This window comes from Leucoraja erinacea, chromosome 30 (genome assembly GCF_028641065.1).
Source record: "Leucoraja erinacea ecotype New England chromosome 30, Leri_hhj_1, whole genome shotgun sequence".
In the NCBI taxonomy this organism is placed as follows: Eukaryota; Metazoa; Chordata; class Chondrichthyes; order Rajiformes; family Rajidae; genus Leucoraja; species Leucoraja erinaceus.
Window position 1 is genome coordinate 27271368 of NC_073406.1, and position 19506 is coordinate 27290873.

Below are 19506 nucleotides of genomic sequence, written 5' to 3' on the forward strand. Positions count from 1 at the left end.
ATGTACAAAGTTGAATAAATTTTGGAGCGATACATTTGATATATTTACAAAGCTTTTCAAGTCAAGAATAGAACCCAAAACGGAATGGATTATATTTGGAATAATAGTAAAAAGAACCATACCAACTGTTAAAATGTGGATTAGGAATATGATGGACATAGCACGCCTTGAAGAAATGAGACTCCGACTAATAGATAAATATGACCAATTCTTAAGTAGTTGGTCTCCTTTCATCGACTTTTTGGAATCATGCAGCGGTGTTGTAAAGATTGCTGATTTCAGTTCATGCCGTGGATAGATCTACATCTCCGAATAAAGATTTGAAAATTTCTCTTTTAAGGGGCCTTCTTTCCTATTTCTACTTTCCACTTTTTCTTTTTTTTTTTTATATATATACACACTTCACGTTTTTCTATTCTCTACCATCTATTTTTCCTCTTTTCCCCCTTTCTATTGTTTTCTTTTTTTGTCTTGCTTACTTCCTTTTCAAAACATAAAACTAGAGGTTGTACATAGAATGGATTACGGTATGACATAGTTGGCACCTAAAATTAGGTTCCACTGTACTGTTTTGTACTGTATTAACTTCTAATAAAATTAAAAAATTAAAAAATTAAAAAGATTAGGGAAAGGGGAGGTGCAACAAGACCTGGGTGTCCTTGTACATCAGTCACTGACAGTAAGCATGCTTGCGAGAGGATTTGAGTACAGCCGCAAGGAGGTCCTACTGCAGTTGTACAGGGCCATGGTGAGACCACACTTAGAGTATTGTGTGCAGTTTTGATCTCCTAATTTGAGGAAAGCCATTCTTGCTATTCAGAGAGTGCAGCGTAGGCTCACCAGATTAAATCCCAGGATGGTGGGACTGACATATGATGAAAGAATGGGTCGACTATATTCACTGGAATTTAGAAGGATGAGAGGATATCTTATAGAAACATATACAATTCTTAAGGGATTGGGCAGGCTAGATGCAGGAAAAATAGTCCCGATGTTGGGGGAGTCCAGAAGCAGGGGTCACAGTTTAAGAATAAGGGTAGGCCATTTAGGACTGAGATGAGGAAAAATCTTTTCACCCAGAGTTATGAATCTATGGAATCCTCTGCCACAGAAGGCAGTGGAGGGTAACTCACTGCTTGTTTTCAAGAGTCAGATATAGCTCCGAGGGCTAACGGAATCAAGGGATTTGGGGAGATTGCAGGAACAGGGTACTGATTTTGGATGATCAGCCATGATCATATTAAAAGCTGGCTCAAAGTGCCGAATAGCCTACTCCTGTACCTATTTTCCATGTTTTCTATCTATCATTCCTGAGGTAGAACTGTAAAAGATTAATCAAAGCTTTTAATTGTATTTGATCTGCTTGAGCGTCAATAAATACCGCAAATGCAGACTGTAAATGTAAATATCAAGAATCATGAAATTAAGAATTTGCTATCTGTGTGGTGGGTGGGGTGGAAGGGGAAAGAAAGGCAGGCTAAATTAAATGAGGTAATTATGGGCTTGAGAAAGGTGGAGAATAACAAATGAGTTTATCACAAGGATCTGAAATTTAAACTTGACACGAAGCTGGGGGGCAGTGTTAGCTGTGAGGAGGATGCTAGGAGGCTGCAGGGTGACTTGGATAGGCTGGATGAGTGGGCAAATGCATGGCAGATGCAGTATAATGTGGATAAATGTGAGGTTATCCGCTTTGGTGGCAAGAACAGGAAAGTAGACTATTATCTGAATGGTGGCTGATTAGGAAAAGGGGAGATGCAAGGGGACCTTGGTGTCATAGTACACCAGTCATTGAAAGTAGGCATGCAGGTGCAGCAGGCAGTGAAGAAAGCGAATGGTATGTTGGCATTCATAGCAAAAGGATTTGAGTATAGGAGCAGGGAGGTTCTACTGCAGTTGTACAGGGCCTTGGTGAGACCACACCTGTAGTATTGCATACAGTTTTGGTCTCCTACATTCTTGCCGTAGAGGGAGTACAGATAAGGTTCACCAGACTGATTCCTGGGATGGCAGGACTTTCATATGAAGAAAGACTGGATAGACTCGGCTTGTACTTGCTAGAATTTAGAAGATTGAGGGGGGATCTTATAGAATCTTAAGGGGTTGGACAGGCTAGATGCAAGAAGATTGTTCCAGATGTTGGGGAAGTCCAGAACAAGGGGTCACAGTTTAAGGATAGGGGGGGGGGGGGGGGGGGGGGGGGGGGGGGGGGGGGGAAGTCTTTTAGGATCGAGATGAGAAAAAAAAGATTCACACAGAGAGTGGTGAATCTGTGGAATTCTCTGCCACAGAAAGTAGTTGAGGCCAGTTCATTGGCTATATTTAAGAGGGAGTTAGATGTGGCCCTTGTGGCTAAAGGGATCAGGGGATATGAAGAGAAGGCAGGTACAGAATACAGAGTTGGATCATCAGCCATGATCATATTGAATGGCGGTGCAGGCTCAAAGGGCCGAATGGCCTACTCCTGCACCTATTTTCTATGCTTGGGGTAGGGGTACCAGCAGGCATTACAGCGAGGTCAGGGGGCATGAAATACTGGATGGATAGGTTTACACGTGCAAGCAAATGTGAAGATGCTCAGGGCTCTAGACCCTTGTGGAATTTGCAATACACATTGCATAGAACATGGCACTTTATTTGGCAATACATGTTACATTTAAGTTTGACATATCATGCCCTCTTTTTATTTTTTAAAACAGCACTGTGACATGACACCTTATTCACTTAACTTCACTTGCCTGTCCAAATTCAAATATTAGACTAATACAGAATATTAAAGCACAAGTATGATGTGGTAGTTTATCTGCAGTTCTTAAAAGCATGGTACAATAAATTAAATGGTGAAAAGTCTATTTATATTTTACTGTCCAGGGCACTTAGTTCAGGCTGTCGTGCAAGTTTATTAGGCCTGTTGAAATTTCATCTTGGGCAGCTTTTTAAATCCCCTCAAAATCACATTATTGTGGAAGATGAGCAGAACAAGTGGTGGCTAACAACTGTTATGACTTGAAACCTATTTCAGCCCAAAGCTACAGACAGCAACAGATGATGCTGTCTTGTGGGGGAATTAACCTCACTTACATGGAACTCCGTCGTATTGAGAATGTGACGTCCATCTGGACTCCAGCGCGAGGCCACTAAGCCAGCAGATCCCTCGTCAATCTTGCAGTGCCAATCAGGCTGCTCCAAGGACCAGACCTGTTGTTAGAAGAGCCACAAACATGAACATAGACAAAGGAAACAATCAGTCATCAAACAGGTAGTGTTCGTCATTCAGTTCAAGAAACAAGTGCTACTCAAAAACACATTTCAGAAGATTGACAATTTTAGAAGATAAACTAAACCATGAAAGATTGGCACTGGGTACCTCTGCAAAGGTAACAATGCACTTTTCTTTTCTTCTTTTTCAATTACGATTTACAGCAAATGTTGACGATTCTAGTTTTACTACTGACCTATGAGGGATTTGCACTCAGTAATGAATAAGATGAATTCAATTTAGGACTGTTGTTTAAACTTAAAAATGTAATATTTACAGTTTGAAATGTGCAGTTGTGGAGAATAAAACTGATTAGAGCAAGGTGTCACTTGTTCATTACTATACATTTTTTAAATGTGTATAAACTTGTTGCGAATTTACCCAATGATTTTATTGAATGAGTCTAGTACCAAATTTTTCTAACTGTTACATTAGTAAATTGATAAAGCAACACAATATCACCGAGAAAGTGATAGGGCAGCATGATGGCAGAGCGGTAGAGTTGCTGCCTAACAGCGCTGGAGATCCACGTTCGATCCCGACAACAGGCAATTAGTTCTCTCTGTGACCTGCGTGGGTTGGTCTAAGATCTTTGGTTTCCACCCAAACTCCAAAGACGTACAGGTATGTAGGTAAATTGGCTTAATAAATGTAAAAATTGTCCCAAGTGTGTGTAGGATAGTCTTAATATGCGGGGATCGATGGTCGGCACGGATCCGGTGGGCCGAAGGGCCTGTTTCCGTGCAGCATCTCTAAATTAAAGTAACAACAATTTCAGATGACACTAGAGAATTACATTTTCAAGTCATTAATAGGGTTCATACATATCTTTTTATACTTTGGATCTGCAGAAAAAGTAAAACTACTAATTGCATTCAGTTACACATGAAAAATACCTAAGAATTATTATTGTGTCAATAACATTGTATATTTAACATTGTTAAAAGGCAGTACACAAAAATATACTGGGACTAACAAAAGAACATGCAAAATAGGAGGTGGAACTCCGGGAGGGAACTAGAGATATTGGACGCGAGGAGGACAGGCTAATGCCTTCGATGTTGGCTGCAGGAGACAAAGATGACCGGACGACGAGAGGAATATCGGTTTGTGGGCTGATGTTGGAAATGGCACCAAAACACCAAATCAGTGCCCACATGTGTAATATATGCAAAATTAATTTCACTGTGCAGTTGCATTCAGCGCCATTAAGAAGATGACTTGGCCCCTTGAGCCTGCGCAATAATTTAATAAGGTCATAGCCAATACAATCTTGGACAATACCAACGATACCACTCAACTTGCTTGTCATTTGAATGGCTGCCATTTTCCCCTTTGAACAACCATGTCCACAGTTCTCTGGCCTTTGTGATTCTTCAAGAAGATATTCTTGCACATTTATGTCTAAAATGGGTGCTAATTATTCTTAAATTAGGCCCATAATTTCAAACATCCTTTCGGCAGTCACCCTTCAATCCGCCTCAGTATCCTGACCTACACCAAACCCAAACCAATTAGGAGCAGACGAGGGCATTCGATCCAATACGTGATCCCAGCTACAAAGACAGATGTGTACAGCAATTCGTTCTTCCCCCGCACAATTAAAGCATGGAATAATCTCCACCCTACTAAAGTTACCCAACCAGATGCAACTAAATTTAAAGTAGCTCTTTCTTCCCAATAACCCTTTCTGGCTTAAGCCCTCCCTTCACCACCTCCAGTTTAAATTCCATTTGGAATATTTTGGAGGACCAAGAAACCAAGAACCAAGACGTTTTCCAAGGGTTTACCCCACTGAAGGATCTTCTGACGTCAGCCTCTGTGACTGTGACTGTAATACCATCAGGGCGTATGGAGGCTCAGGAAGGCACATCAGTGTTCTCCATATCAAAGCGTGCGTAGAACGCATTGAGCTGCCTCCCGATTTTGCCTTGTAGGAGGTGATTTCATTCAAGCCTTGCCACAGTTGCCAAGCATCCGCATCATCCTCCAGCTTTGAGCGGAAGTCCCTTTTGGCCTTTTTAATGGCCTTGTCAAGGTCATATCTGGACTTCTTATAGACCTCTGCGTCACCGGACCTGAATGCCTGGGATCTGGTCCTCAGAAGAATGCAGATCTCCTGGTTCATCCAAGACTTCTGGTTAGGAAACACTCGGATAGTTTTTGTCGAAACGCAGTCCTCAACACATTTCCTTATAAAGTCTGTAGCGACTGGAGTATTCATTCAGGTCCGTTACCAAGTCTACTGACTCAAAGCAGTCCCGTAGTTGTTCCTCTGCCTCCCCAGGCCAGCTCTGTCCAGTCCTCACCAGTGGGGGTGCGCTCTTCAGTTGCTGCCTGTATGGTACTCCAGGTGCAGTCTCACCGGGGCCCTGTACAACTGCAATAGGACCTCCTTGCTCCTAAACTCAAATCCTCTTGCAATGAAGGCCAGCATGCCATTAGCTTTCTTCACTACTTGGTGTACCTGCATGCTTACTTTCAATGACTGATGTACGACACCCAGGTCTCGTTACACCTCTCCTTTTCATAATCTGACACCATTCAGATAATAATCTGTCTTCCTGTTCTTGCCACCAAAGTGGATAACCTCACATTTATCCACATTATACTGCAACTGCCTTGCATCTACCCATTCACCCAACCTATCCAGGTCACCCTGCAGCCTCCTGCAAGCATCCTCCTCCAAGCTCACACTGCCCCCCAGCTTTGTGTCACCGCAAACTTGGAGATGTTACATTTAATTCCCTCGTCTAAATTATTAATGGCACTTTCCATTCAGATGTCGGGACTTTAATATGAAGAAAGATTGGATAGACTTGGCTTGGACTCGCTAGAATTTAGAAGATTGAGGGGGGGGGGGCTCTTATAGAAACGTACAAAATTCTTAAGTGGTTGGACAGGCTGGATGCAGGAAGATTGTTCCCGATGTTGGGGAAGTCCAGAACAAGGGGTCACAGTTTAAGGATAAGGATAAGGATAAGTATTTTAGGACCGAGATGATAAGAAAAAAAAATTCACACAGAGAGTGGTGAATCTGTGGAATTCTCTGCCACAGAAAGTAGTTCAGGCCAGTTCATTGGCTATATTTAAGAGGGAGTTAGATGTGGCCCTTGTGGCTAATGGGATCAGGGGGTATGGAGAGAAGGCAGGTACAGGATACTGAGTTGGAGGATCAGCCATGATCATATTGAATGGCGGTGCAGGCTCGAAGGGCCGAATGACCTACTCCTGCACCTATTTTCTATGTTTCTAATACGTGTGTTGGAGTCCACATCTTACAAAATTATAAGGTATACGATAATTTTTATATTGAAGAATATGAATGGAAATGAAAGGCTTACTGAACAGAAATACTCACGCATAGATGTAAGTTACCTGGACGAGTCCACGCTTGTACATGGCGCACAGGAGGAAGAGAGAGTCTGCCGACCACTCAACATACTGAATCTGGTCCAAGCACGTGTACAAGTGCAGCACCTGCAGGGTGCGAACATCACGGATTACCAGTCGGTATTGGACACAAACTGCCTGCATAGAAAGATCAAATGTTTTAACTCTCACAACAATATTTTATTCAATTTAATAATTTGTGCAGGTGCAGCAAGCAGTGAAGAAAGCGAATGGTATGTTAGCATTCATAGCAAAAGGATTTGAGTTTCAGAGCAGGGAGGTTCTACTGCAGTTGTACAGGGTCTTGGTAAGACCACACCTGGAGTATTGCGTACAGTTTTGGTCTCCTAATCTGAGGAAAGACATTCTTGCCATAGAGGGAGTACAGAGAAGGTTCACCAGACTGATTCCTGGGATGGCAGGACTTTCATATGAAGAAACACTGGATAGATTCGACTTGTACTCGCTAGAATTTAGAAGATTGAGGGGGGATCTTATAGAAACTTACAACATTTTTAAGGGGTTGGACAGGCTGGATGCAGGAAGATTATTCCCAATGTTGGGGAAGTCCAGAACAAGGGGTCACAGTTTAAGGATAAGGGGGAAGTCTTTTAAGACCGAGATGAGAAAATCATTTTTTACACAGAGAGTGGTAAATCTGTGGAATTCTATGCCACAGAAGGTAGTTGAGGCCAGTTCATTGGCTATATTTAAGAGGGAGTTAGATGTGGCCCATGTGGCTAAAGGGATCAGTGGGTATGGAGAGAAGGCAGGTACAGGATACTGAGTTGGATGATCAGCCAATGATCATATTGAATGGCGGTGCAGGCTCGAAAGGCCGAATGGCCTACTTCTGCAGCTATTTTCTATGTTTCTATGTTTCTAATTATCCTATTAGACACAAAATACTGGTTATTCAGACTTTCTATATTTTAGATTGAAATACCATGGGAATACTGATTTTTCATATTATCAACCTTTAAATAAAAAGCAACGACAAGCGATGCAGCTACTGTGACGTGTGAAACATCTGTGCAGGTGGCCAGCTACAAATATATTCACAGTTCAGATGCATTTCAAGTTCACAAAGAGACATCCTCTGAAAGGAGTGTTCCATTGCATAACAATTTTATTGGTAAAAGCAACAAAAAATGCTGTACCATTTTTGTCAGCAAATATTGATGCTGGATTATTACCTGAAACCTTGAAACATGCTTGTATTTTAAACCAGGCCATTTTGTTACATCAGTTGACGGGAGTCTAATAAGAGAAGTCATTTTTCTAAATTCAATTTAGAATACAGCAACAGAGCAAAAAGAATGAGCGACATCAAATTAAAGACACAATGAGCACCAAATCTTTCGAGTCAGAAATGATGCAGTGGCGTTAGATTGCTAAACCCGAGTTACTCACGAATTCTCACGAGTTTTCCTCTTGATTCAAACCCGGAGAATGTCCGTAGCGAGTCCATAGGAGTCCGTTGCGAGGCCGTGGATATTTCGTAGCGGCTCGTAATGCCAGCCGTAGGTACTCAGGGCATTAGGTAAGTCGGGACGTTTTTTCAGCTTGTTGAAAAATGTCCACGAGTAAAAATTATAGCCCCGAGTACCTACAGCTGACATCTCCGAGTTTGAATCAAGGGGAAAACTTGGGAGAATTCGTGAGTAACTCGGGAAAGTGGGACAGGGCCTAATGGTGGCATTAGATTGCATTTAGTGCTCCACACGTGGCCTCTTTACAGCAGTGAGACCAAGCGTAGACTAGGCCGATTATCTCTTCAAACACTTAAAGAGTGCTTTATGCCAAGGCCCGCTGGATCTCCCAATTGCTAACCATTTAGCTCCCTTTCCCACACTGACCTTTTTGCCCTCGGCTCCTTCATTGCCAGAGTGAGGCTACACGCAAACTGGAGGAACAGCCCGCTTGGGCAGCTTACAACCCACTGGTATGTATACTGGATTCTCAAAGTACTACTCTATCCCCTCCCTGTTTCCTGTTCCTTCCACCACCCCAGTGGCAACCCATTTCCTCCATCTTTCCTGCCCCTCTTCCCCCCCCCCCCCCCCACTCCCCCCTCATTTCCATCTCCTTCCACTGATAAAATCTGGCTCTGGCTTCTCATTTCAGTCTTCTTCTCCTTATCTGAAACTCTTTTGTATCCTTTTCACTTCTAGCCTTTTTCACTTGCTACTTCCAAATGGAAAAGCACCTTAAATCCACATTGTTCTATAAATTGAAATCCACTTCTCCTTGAGCCATACAGTCTTTTCTTATCGGTTGTATGTCAATCACTTACAAACTTTGTCCTACCTCCAGTCTCTTTTCCAGCTTTCTTCCTAGAGCTCTAGTGTCTGTTGCTTTCACTAATGAGCAAGTCTCTAACAAGGGGAACAGGCTACAAAATAGAGAGCTGGTTGTTTAAAAGTCCTTTAGAATGTTTTTTTCTCAGAGGGTACTGAATCTCAACTCCAGAAAGTAGTGGAGGCCAGATCATTCGACATATTTTAGGTGCAGTAAGATAAGTATTTGAAAGTTCGAAGAAATTGAGGGATATGAGGAACTGGCACAGAAGTGTGCTGGAGTAACTCAGCGGGCCATACAGATCTCTGGAGGAAAAGATAGGTGACATTTCAGGTTGGGACCCTTCTTCAGAAGAGAGGTTGAGGCCAGCATAGATCTGCATGATCATATGGAATGGAGGGACAGGCTTGTGGGGCCTGGTGGCCAATTGCTAATTTTTATGCATTCTTATGATGCACTAATTTCAGCCTGATTTATGTTAGGGCTCTCAATGGAAACACACCTCAATTCCCCAGTGTCCTGTGAATTGACTTATCCTCGAGCCATGCAGTCTCTTCTGATCGATTGTATGTCAATCAGCACACCGTACATCTGCAAATTGATTTGAGCCATTTGCAAATGTATAGGGGGGTTGCACGTAAGGTCACTGGGTCATAGGGCTTGACACACGGAACCGCTCAATCCACCTGGAAGACATCCTTAACTTTAGGTATATGTTACTAATGCAAAACGTGTACTTTCCTACCTGTTAAAAACCGCCAAAATGTTGGATTTTTGCGCTGAAAAAAATTGTGGAAGTCGGGTCAAGTGTGAAATACATGTACCCAACTTTAGAATTCCAAAAGTGAAGGGAAATGAAGGTAAAGAGAAGCGAGAGCTGAAGGGAGAACAGCAGCTAAAGCGCTTGGCGAACATATCGGAATTGAAAATATTGGGAATTATCGCGTTTGCTCACTGCATTTCTTCAACAGTAAGGCATTCATATTTGTGTTTTTTCTTGATTCCTTTGGTATCTAAAAAGTCTCAGAAGTGATAAATCTGGCTGTAAATTTTTCTTCAGATGCGTTTTCTTTTTGTATGTAAAAACCCACTTGAGAACCATGGACGATCAAAAAAATTTACAGCCAGATTTATCACTTCTGAAACTTTTTACATGCCAAAGGAATCAAGAAAACACACAAATAATGCCTTAGTTGATGAAATGCAGTGATCAAACGGCCAATGTTCGCTAAGCACTCTGTCTGTTGTTGTCCCTTCAGCTCTCACTTCTATCTACCGTCATTTCTCCTCACCTTTGGAATTCTGAAGTAGGCTAAATGTCTCACACGCTTATCCCAATTTCCATAATTATTTACAGCGCAAAAATTGACAATTTCGGCAGGGTTTTAACGGGCCCGCTACGCTGGAAACAATGGCATGTGCCTACCTGCAGTTCATCGCGTGTACTCCATTTGGAGTGGCGTAGCAACAGTACGGGTCATGGGTCGTGACCCGACTGCTGTGAAACCTCCCTATACTCATATGTACACAATTTCGGCACTGGATTTGAATTTAGCAAAATTCCCACTCCAATTAATTAAAATCCATTGTCCAAATCCATTAACAAGAAAGAATCACAATGTCCCAGTTGGAATTTGTTTTAAGTAGAAAATTAAACTAGAACCTGGATTAAAACATTATTGTCAATATTAAGTTTACCAACTGACATTCCATGTCATTAGTATAGGTCCCTGGATTACTGAGCATTAACTACCACATCAAGCATTATTCTGCACTGAACTCATTCAATGTAAAACAGCATTGTTAGTGATCGTCGAGTTTAAAAAAATATATACATTCGCCATCACCATAAGACATAGTAGCAGAATTAGCCCATGCAGCCCATCGAGCGTACTCTGCCATTCAATCATGGCTGATCTATTTCTCCGTCTCAACCCCATTCTCCTGCCTGCTCACCATAACATTTGATGCCTTTCCTAGTCAAGAACCTATCAATCTCCACTTTAGAAATAGCTAACGTGTTGAACTCCACAGCCGTCTGTGACAATGAATTCCGCAGATACGCTACCATCTAGTCAACAGTTCCTTCTTTAACACAATATAAAATAATGTTCCAGGTTCCAGCACCGTTCTCTTCATTCCATAAGTCTACTATGGTTCGCCTTCAGCTTTCCAAAAGTCCAAACTAGCAAACCTGTTACACTATCTTGACCAACCTTCTCTTACTTAAGGAATATATTCGTTATCACACGGAAGATTGACACAAAATGCTGGAGTAACTCAGCAGAACAGGCAGCATCTCTGGATAGAAGGATAGAAGGATAGAAGGAATGGGTGTTCAAGAAGGAACTGCAGATGCTGGAAGATCGAAGGTACACAAAAATGCTGGAGAAACTCAGCGGGTGCAGCAGCATCTATGGAGCGAAGGAAATAGGTGACGTTTCGGGCCGAAACCCTTCTTCAAACTGCCACGGTTTGCCTTGAGCAAAAGCACGCCAGCTTGTTTAATCTGATCCGAAGGAGTCAATTCCCAGTGACCCGCTCTTCTAAGGGCAGACACGACAACACCTAAAGAACTGCAAGCTTAAAAGTGAGATCCAGGCCAGAAGAACACAATACGCTTACCGAGTATCTTCCATCAGGGGACAGTCTGCATAACTGGTTCGACTGTTTAAACAGTTCGGAGAAATTCATGTTGAAGTGTAAGCAGCCTTCTGGGCCTGGGCTCTCTCGATTCCCTGCCCTCTCCCCTACCCCTACCCCTCTCCCTCTCCCTCTCCCTCTCCCTCTCCCTCTCCCCTCTCCCTCTCCCTCTCCCTCTCCCTCTCCCTCTCCCTCTCCCTCTCACTCCACTGCAAGAGACCAGGCCACTGCCCAAGCCGCTGCCGAAAGCCGTTGAGACTCCGAGCGGGGATTGATGGGGGCGGGGTCGGCATCAGCCAATCCAGTAGAGGAGACAACGTCGACGTTTGATTGACGGGTGTGTTCCCCAATCATATTAGGTATAGCGCCGGAAGCCGCTGCCAATGCACTCTGGGAGTTGTAGTTCCGTTTGCTAGGCGGTAAACTGTGAGGCAACGGGTTGTCTGTCTGTCCACTTGATGCAGGTGTCCTCTCAGCAGAGACCAGGTATGGAGACAAACAACGATTACCCATTTACCGCATGGGATAGGATCTCGTGCCTGTGCTAAGTCCCTCATTTCATAGTGACGATCCAATTTCATAACCTGATACCAAAACAGAAAAAAATGGAAATATTCTTCAGCAGGTCAGGCAGCATCTGTGGAAAGCGAAGCAGAATTAACGTTTAACGTCAAAGACCTTTCGTCAGACACAGTATGATATTGCAGCATATAAAACCAACTCAAATCTGGTTTCACGACCACCATATATTGTTCCACTGCAACAATGTGTCCATAAAGTTTGTCCAATCTTCAAATATTTTATCTAAAGTTCACCTCATTCATGACTGATAACCCTCAATAATGGAAGAACACAATGTGAAAATATGACTTATCAAAGATTCTAAAATAATATTTGAATGACATCTTAAAGAGCTAAAGGGAGGTTTCACGGCAGTCGGGTCACGGCCCATGACCCGTACTGTTGCTACGCTACTCTAAGTGGAGTACACACGATGAACTGCAGGTAAGTACTGACCATTGTTTCCAGAGTAGCGGGCCCGTTAAAACCCGCCGAAATTGTCAATTTTTGTGCTGTAAATAATTATGGAAGGCGGGATAAGCGCGAGAGACATTTAGCCTACTTCAGAATTTCAAAAGTGAGGAGAAATGACGGTAGATAGAAGTGAGAGCTGAAGGGACAACAACAGCCAAAGTGCTTGGCGAACATTGGCCGTTGGCTCACTGCAATTCATCAACTAAGGCATTATTTGTGTGTTTTCTTGATTCCTTTGGCATCTAAAAAGTTTCAGAAGTGATAAATCTGGCTGTAAAATTTAAAAATCCCCCATGGTTCTCAAGTGGATTTTTACATACAAAAAGAAAACGCCTCTGAAGCAAAATTTACAGCCAGATTTATCACTTCTGAGACTTTTTAGATACCAAAGGAATCAAGTAAAACCACAAATAATGCCTTACTGTTGATGCAATGCAGTGAGCAAACGCGATAATTCCCAATATTTCCAATTCCGATATGTGCACGGCCAATGTTCGCCAAGCACTTTAGCTGTTTTTGTCCCTTCAGCTCTCTCTTCTCTTTACCTTCATTTTGCTTCACTTTTGGAATTCTGAAATTTGGTACGTGTCTCTCACACTTACCCCAACTTCCACAATTTTTTTCAGCGCAAACATGCAACAGTTTTTAACAGGTAGGAAAGTACGCGTTTTTAGCATTAATAACATATACTGGGAAGTTACGGATGTCCTCCAGATGGATTGAGCGGTTCCGTGCGTGAAGCCCTATGACCCAGTGACCTTATGTGCAAACCCCCTATAAATAAAATATGTGATCATTTCAATGTTGTTAAGAATTATTTAACTATAAAACTGTATTGCACCCCCTCATCAAGCCTGTTGGGGTAGGAGATTGCAACCTTCACGTAGTCCATCCTGTTTTGACTAATGCAATCAACCTGACGTGCACAAACAAGATCAAGTAGTACAAGTTGACCTACAACTTTAGGCTGTGCATGCCATATGCAAGAAGAAGAAGATCAAGCCTGTACTGACACCAAGAAGATCATCTTAGGAAGTAAAGAGCAGAGATGTGAAAACACCATGTTCTCCAAGTTCATCACTGCATCAAAATCTTGCGTTTTCCTGCCAATGTCACTGTGCACTCGACTCCGAAGAAGTCTGAAATTGTTCAGGATTCACTTTCACGTTCTCAGAACAAGTGTGGCCAGCTTGTAAAACAATGTTGCCCTTCTACAAACAAAAAAGATATAAGCAAGATGAGGGTTTTTATTTTCGAATGTAAGATGACCGTAAGTTAGCCGTGGCCTTGAATATAACAAGTTCTATAAACTGGGATAGAGCGATCTGTAAAACGGATTAACCAAATATATGCAAATTATAAATTACATTGTGATTAGAGATAGAAGTTATTTTCAATGTGTGAAAACAATTAATATGTGTTTTAATCAAGCGGAATACTGACAGCCCAGCAGTATGAATATTGAATTCTCTAACCAAGCAACCCTTGCTTTCCCTCTCTCTCCATCCCTCCTTCCTACTTCTCCGACCCGTCTGACTGTGCCCCTGATTAAATTTTATCTCTCTATGTTTCATTGTCACCTTCCCCTCAACAACGTTTTCCTTGAACCTCATCCCCTTTGATGTCTCATTTTCACACCTTACACTTCCTTATCTCTGTACCTCTTTCTCCTTTGACTCTCAGTCTGAAGAAGGGTCTCGACCTGAAATGTCACCCATTCCTTCCATACAGAGATCCTGCCGGAGTTACTCTAGCATTTCGTGTCTATCTTCGGTGTAAACCAGCATCTGCAGTTCCTTCCTACACAGCTATATTGTCTATAAAGTGTTCCAAATTTGAAAGTCTGGTTGACATTTTACAAATATTGCCTGACCTAGTGATTTTTGCCAGCATTTTTAGTGTTTACTAGACTAAGTGGGACCCGTTGAGTCCCATCTTCACACGGGACGGCTGGTCCCCCAACGCAATACTCCACCTCTCCACCAATTCCAATATTGGTGGCCAGTGGGTGGGAGGGGGGGGGCTTTCTGGAGCGCTGGTATGGGTGTTGTTGGCTGCAGGGACTATTGGTCTCCAGAGGGCTAGTATGGACATTGTGGGCCAAATGGATTCTTGGTGTGGCAGCTCAGTCCCTCAAGCCTGATGTGCTGGCAGCTCACTCATGGCTGGTGGGCTAACAGTTGACTCACGGCTATTCCTTGAAATTCCATTTCAAGCAGTGCAAGGCCACCAAATTCAAATCCATTTTCCTACCATTTCAAGCAGGGTGCAAGGCCCACAGATTCAAGTGCAGTTTCTTACCTCTTCGAGCAGGGTGCAAGGCCACAAAATTCAAGTGCAGTTTCTTACCTCTTCAAGCAGGGTGCAAGGCCACCAAATTCAGTTTCAGTTTCCTACCACTTCAAGCAGGGTGCAAGGCCACCAAATTCAAGTGCAGTTTCCAACCACTTCAAGCAGGGTACAAGGCCACCAAATTCAAGTGCAGTTTCATACCACTTCAAGCAGGGTACAAGGCCACCAAATTCAAGTGTAGTTTCATACCACTTCAAGCAGGGTGCAAGGCCACCAAATTCAAATGTAGTTTCATACCATTTCATGCAGGGTGCAACGACACCACATTCAAATGCAGTTGCATACTATTTCAAGCAGGGTGAAACCACCATAAAAACAACCATAAAGCCACACATAACACCACACTCACAGTTCAGTAGACATTCAGTGTGTTCAGTTGATTCACAGCTCAGACAGAGTCGTGACCTCGCTTTCCGCCATCATGCAGAAACTGAGCCACACCCACAGTTCCAGGTTTTATAATCCCTCCCCCTCCCACCGGAAAAGGTGTGGCCTTCATGGCGTGATTGACAGGAGAGAGATTCCCAACATTTTTTAAACACTAATAACACTTTTATTTTTCATAGATGGGAAGAATCCTTTGCACCTGATGAGCAGAGGGGGACTGAGTAAGATGGCCAATAATCGCAGCCGTAAGTGGTAGCATTTTATCTAAAATCAATATAGTGCAAACAGGAAGTTGTCAAGTTTAGACAAACAACCATTTGCATGCAGTGCCTTTTCACTTCAACCCAAACCCCCCAAACAACCATTTGCATGCAGTGCCTGTTTACTTCAAACAAACCATATTTTCATTTTCAAACCACATTAAGGGCACTCACAGTTGAGTAGACATGTGTTCAGTGTTATTCAGAGCTCAGAGACACGTGACCCTCTGGCTTCCTCCATCTTGCAGAGACTGAGTGAGGCACACCACTTCTGGGTTTTATAGTCCCTCCCCCTCCCACCAGCAAGGGCAGCAGGGACAATGGCAAATTAAAAAAAAAAATTAATATCTCTCTGATTTTTCATCGATGGGAAAAATCCTCTGGTCCAGAAAGGCGGAGGGGGGCCTCTGAGCGAGGTGGCCAAAAATGACGGCCGAAGGTGGCGGCGTTCTCTCGGAAATCACAGCACAGTGGGCCAAAAGCGGTCAAGATCAGACTTTTAGTAATATAGATTTCAGACTGCCACTTTTTGTATGTTTTGTTTTCAATTATATTTCCTCTTGCAATCTTCTTCCGTTCTTCTTTAAACATTTCTATCCAGGTTATGTTACCATTTTAGTACTTCAATAGTCCTTAATATATGTAATGTCTTTTGTGTCAGTTTTGTGCAATTGTTCTCAAAGATTTGTCCATAACCGAGGCAGGCATTCTGGTGTAGTGTTGAGGTAGTCTTATATTGTCAAGGTATCCTTGAGATAAGGCAGTAAGCACTGGCCCTGTCTGATTTTTCAGATGAACCGTCCAGATCTATAGTACAATCTATAGATTGTTGGCAACCATTAGTTTCTTATCAATCAGCACTAAAATTACATCAATTTTAGTTCTGCCTCTGATTTTCATTTTCATCCCGTTGTTACATACCATGGTGGTCAAATTTCTGTATATAGAAAAAATCTGCACACATGTAAAGTTAATTTCTGAATGAAACATATTTACAGTGCCCTCCATAATGTTTGGGACAAAGACCCATCATTTATTTATTTGCCTCTGTACTCCACAATTTGAGATTTGTAATAGAAAAATTCATGTGGTTAAAGTGCACATTGTCAGATTTTAATAAAGACCATTTTTATACATTTTGCTTTCACCATGTAGATATTACAGCAGTATTTATACATAGTCCCCCCCATCTCAGGGCACCATAATGTTCGGGGCACAGCTATGTCACATAAATTAAAGTAATCATGTTTAGTATTTTGTTGCATATCTTTTGCATGCAATGACTGCTTGAAGTCTGCGATTCATTGACATCACTAGTTGCTGGGTGTCTTCTCTGGTGATGCTCTGCCAGGCCTGTATTGCAGCCATCTTTAGTTTATGCTTGTTTTGGGGGCTAGTCCCCTTCAGTTTTCTCTTCAGCATATAAAAGGCATGCTCAATTGGGTTCAGATCGAGTAATTGACTTGGCCACTCAAGAATTGCCCATATTTTAGCTTTGAAAAACTCCTTTGTTATGTTAGCAGTATGTTTGGGATCATTGTCTTGCTGTGGAATGAACCAATGCCAATGAATTTTGAGGCATTTGTTTGAACTTGAGGAAATAGGATGTGTCTATGCACTTCAGAATTCATTATGCTACCACCATCAGCAGCTGTATCATCAATTAAGTCAGTACCTTCAGCAGCCATACAAGCCCAGGCCATAACACCCCCACCACCGTGTTTCACAGATGAGGTAGTATGCTTTGGATCTTGGGAAGTTCATTCTCTCCTACATACTTTGCTCTTGCCATCACTCTGATATAAGTTAATTATCGTCTCATCTGTCCACAAGACCTTTTGCCAGAACTGTGGTTGCTCTTTTAAGTACTTCTTGGCTAACTGTAACCTGGCCATCCTATTTTTGCGGCTAACCAGTGGTTTGCATCTTGCAGTGTAGCCTATGTATTTCTGTTCATGAAGTCTTCTGCAGACAGTGGTCATTGACAAATCCACACCTGACTCCTCAAGAGTGTTTCTGATCTGTCAGACAGGTGTTTGGGGATTTTTCTTTATTATAGAGAGAATTCTTCTGTCATCAGCTGTGGAGGTCTTCCTTGGCCTGCCAGTCCCTTTGCGATTTGTAAGCTCACCAGTGCTCTCTTTCTTCTTAATGATGTTCCAAAAAGTTGATTTGGTTAAGCCTAAGGTTTGCCTGATGTCTCTATCAGTTTTATTCTTGTAACTCACTCATAATGGCTTATTTGACTTACATTGGCACAACTTTGGTCCTCATGTTGATAAACAGCAATAAAAGTTTCCAAAGGTGATGGAAAGACTGGAGGAAAGACTAGGCGCTGAGAGCTCTCTTATACCTGCATTAAGGAGGCAATTAAACACACCTAAGCAATTACAAACGCCTGTGAAGCCATATGTCCCAAACATTATGATGCCCTGAAATGGGGGGACTATGTATAAACGCAGCTGTAATTTCTACATGGTGAAACCAAAATGTATAAAAAATGGCCTTTAATAAAATCTGACAATGTGCACTTTAACCACATGTGATTTTATTTTCTATTACAAATCTCAAATTGTGGAGTACAAATAAATAAATGGTGCTGCTTCTATGTTTCATAAATGCATTTTATTGGTTTCCGTTTAGTAAACTGTCCTTGTGATTAAAACAAACGACACTTTTAAGGATTAATGTTTTGCGTCACTCCGATTTATTTCTGTAAATATCCATTAGATTATTATTTTTCTTTGCCGCATGTTTTGGTCTGCTGCCCGACAGTTTTTTGCTGAGTCTCCTCCACTGTCACGTATTTTCTTCCCGCCTGTATGAGGGCGAGTGGCGGTTGTGCCTTTGGCAGACGGGACTCTTCCACTCTCCTGTGTGTGAATGAATCGGCCCTTATATAAACAGTCAGAGTCTCTCCCTCTGGCTTCCAGCCAGGCGGAGCTGTCAGCTTCTACTCTCCAGCCCAGGTAATACTAATCCATTTCAAATGCACTCGCCGGTTGCTGAAGCGACAGAGACGCCGGCTTTGATTTCCCCGCAACATTTGCAATTTGACCATGTTGCTGGATTGAATCGCGGGCAACACACACTCCACCTGTAAGCAGCGGGTAATCAGTCGGTGGCCTGAATTTTCAGAATCAATCGGCGACCGTGCAACTGGAACAACTCCATGTGAGGAAAGAGGATTTTCGCTCTCGGTTCCGACAATTATCAGTATACCGTAGGTGAATATTAAATCTGTCTTTTGATCAGATTCTTCGTACACAAGCAAGCTCTTTATAAACTTTTAAAGTTGGCTCCATCTCTATTAAATTAATTGTTATTAGCATTCCATTTACTCTAGTAATTCTCTAACTGTTCAGGGTGCATATTCGTATCAGTTTATATTTTGATTTATTATCATTATTTTTATTTCCTCTGACGTGGATTGATTTGTGAGTCTTTGTGAAGGGTGGTATTTTGATGGTGACTGAAAATAGGTTTAATTTCCTTGATGGGATTGATAATGCTCAATTTTGAATCATTCCAAGCCACAAATATATCTATAATAGCCTTTGTTCCATTAAAGGATGTCGCGCTTGATTTTCCATTCATTTGTTCTTAATGCTAAAGGGCGCTTGTCTATTATTATATACAGGTTAATAATTGTTGAATACTCAGCAGCTTTTAATATATAATACTCGGAATGAATATGCTTCATTTGATGAATTTTAATATATTCTATCTTTCGTTTATAAATGTATTAAATGGTTGCACAGCGTTCTTGCTTTTAACGTTTAAATCTCACCTATACAGCTAGTGTACATAGATGGATATATTATAGATCTCCGCGGCGCCTGGAAACTTTAGATTTTGATTGTGGGCGTTGTTACG

The 19506-nt window shown here is 42.2% G+C and overlaps 2 protein-coding genes across 2 annotated transcripts in view; one reads left to right on the forward strand and one right to left on the reverse strand.

Annotated features, from left to right (window-relative positions):
- The window catches only part of wrap73 (WD repeat containing, antisense to TP73), a 60873-nt gene extending 49145 nt beyond the window's left edge, over positions 1 to 11728 (reverse strand). The window contains exons 1-3 of the mRNA XM_055659703.1: positions 11579 to 11728; positions 6638 to 6790; positions 3082 to 3198 (exon numbers count right to left, since the gene is read on the reverse strand). Of these exons, the coding sequence (XP_055515678.1) occupies positions 3082 to 3198; positions 6638 to 6790; positions 11579 to 11647 (339 nt within the window). The 5' untranslated portion in view covers positions 11648 to 11728. The remainder of the gene's footprint in view (positions 1 to 3081; positions 3199 to 6637; positions 6791 to 11578) is intronic.
- A 2926-nt stretch (positions 11729 to 14654) lies between these two features.
- tp73 (tumor protein p73) overlaps positions 14655 to 19506 on the forward strand; it is a 363488-nt gene continuing 358636 nt past the window's right edge. Inside the window, exon 1 of the mRNA XM_055659706.1 lies at positions 14655 to 15615. The gene's annotated coding sequence lies outside the window, so the exon portion shown is untranslated. The remainder of the gene's footprint in view (positions 15616 to 19506) is intronic.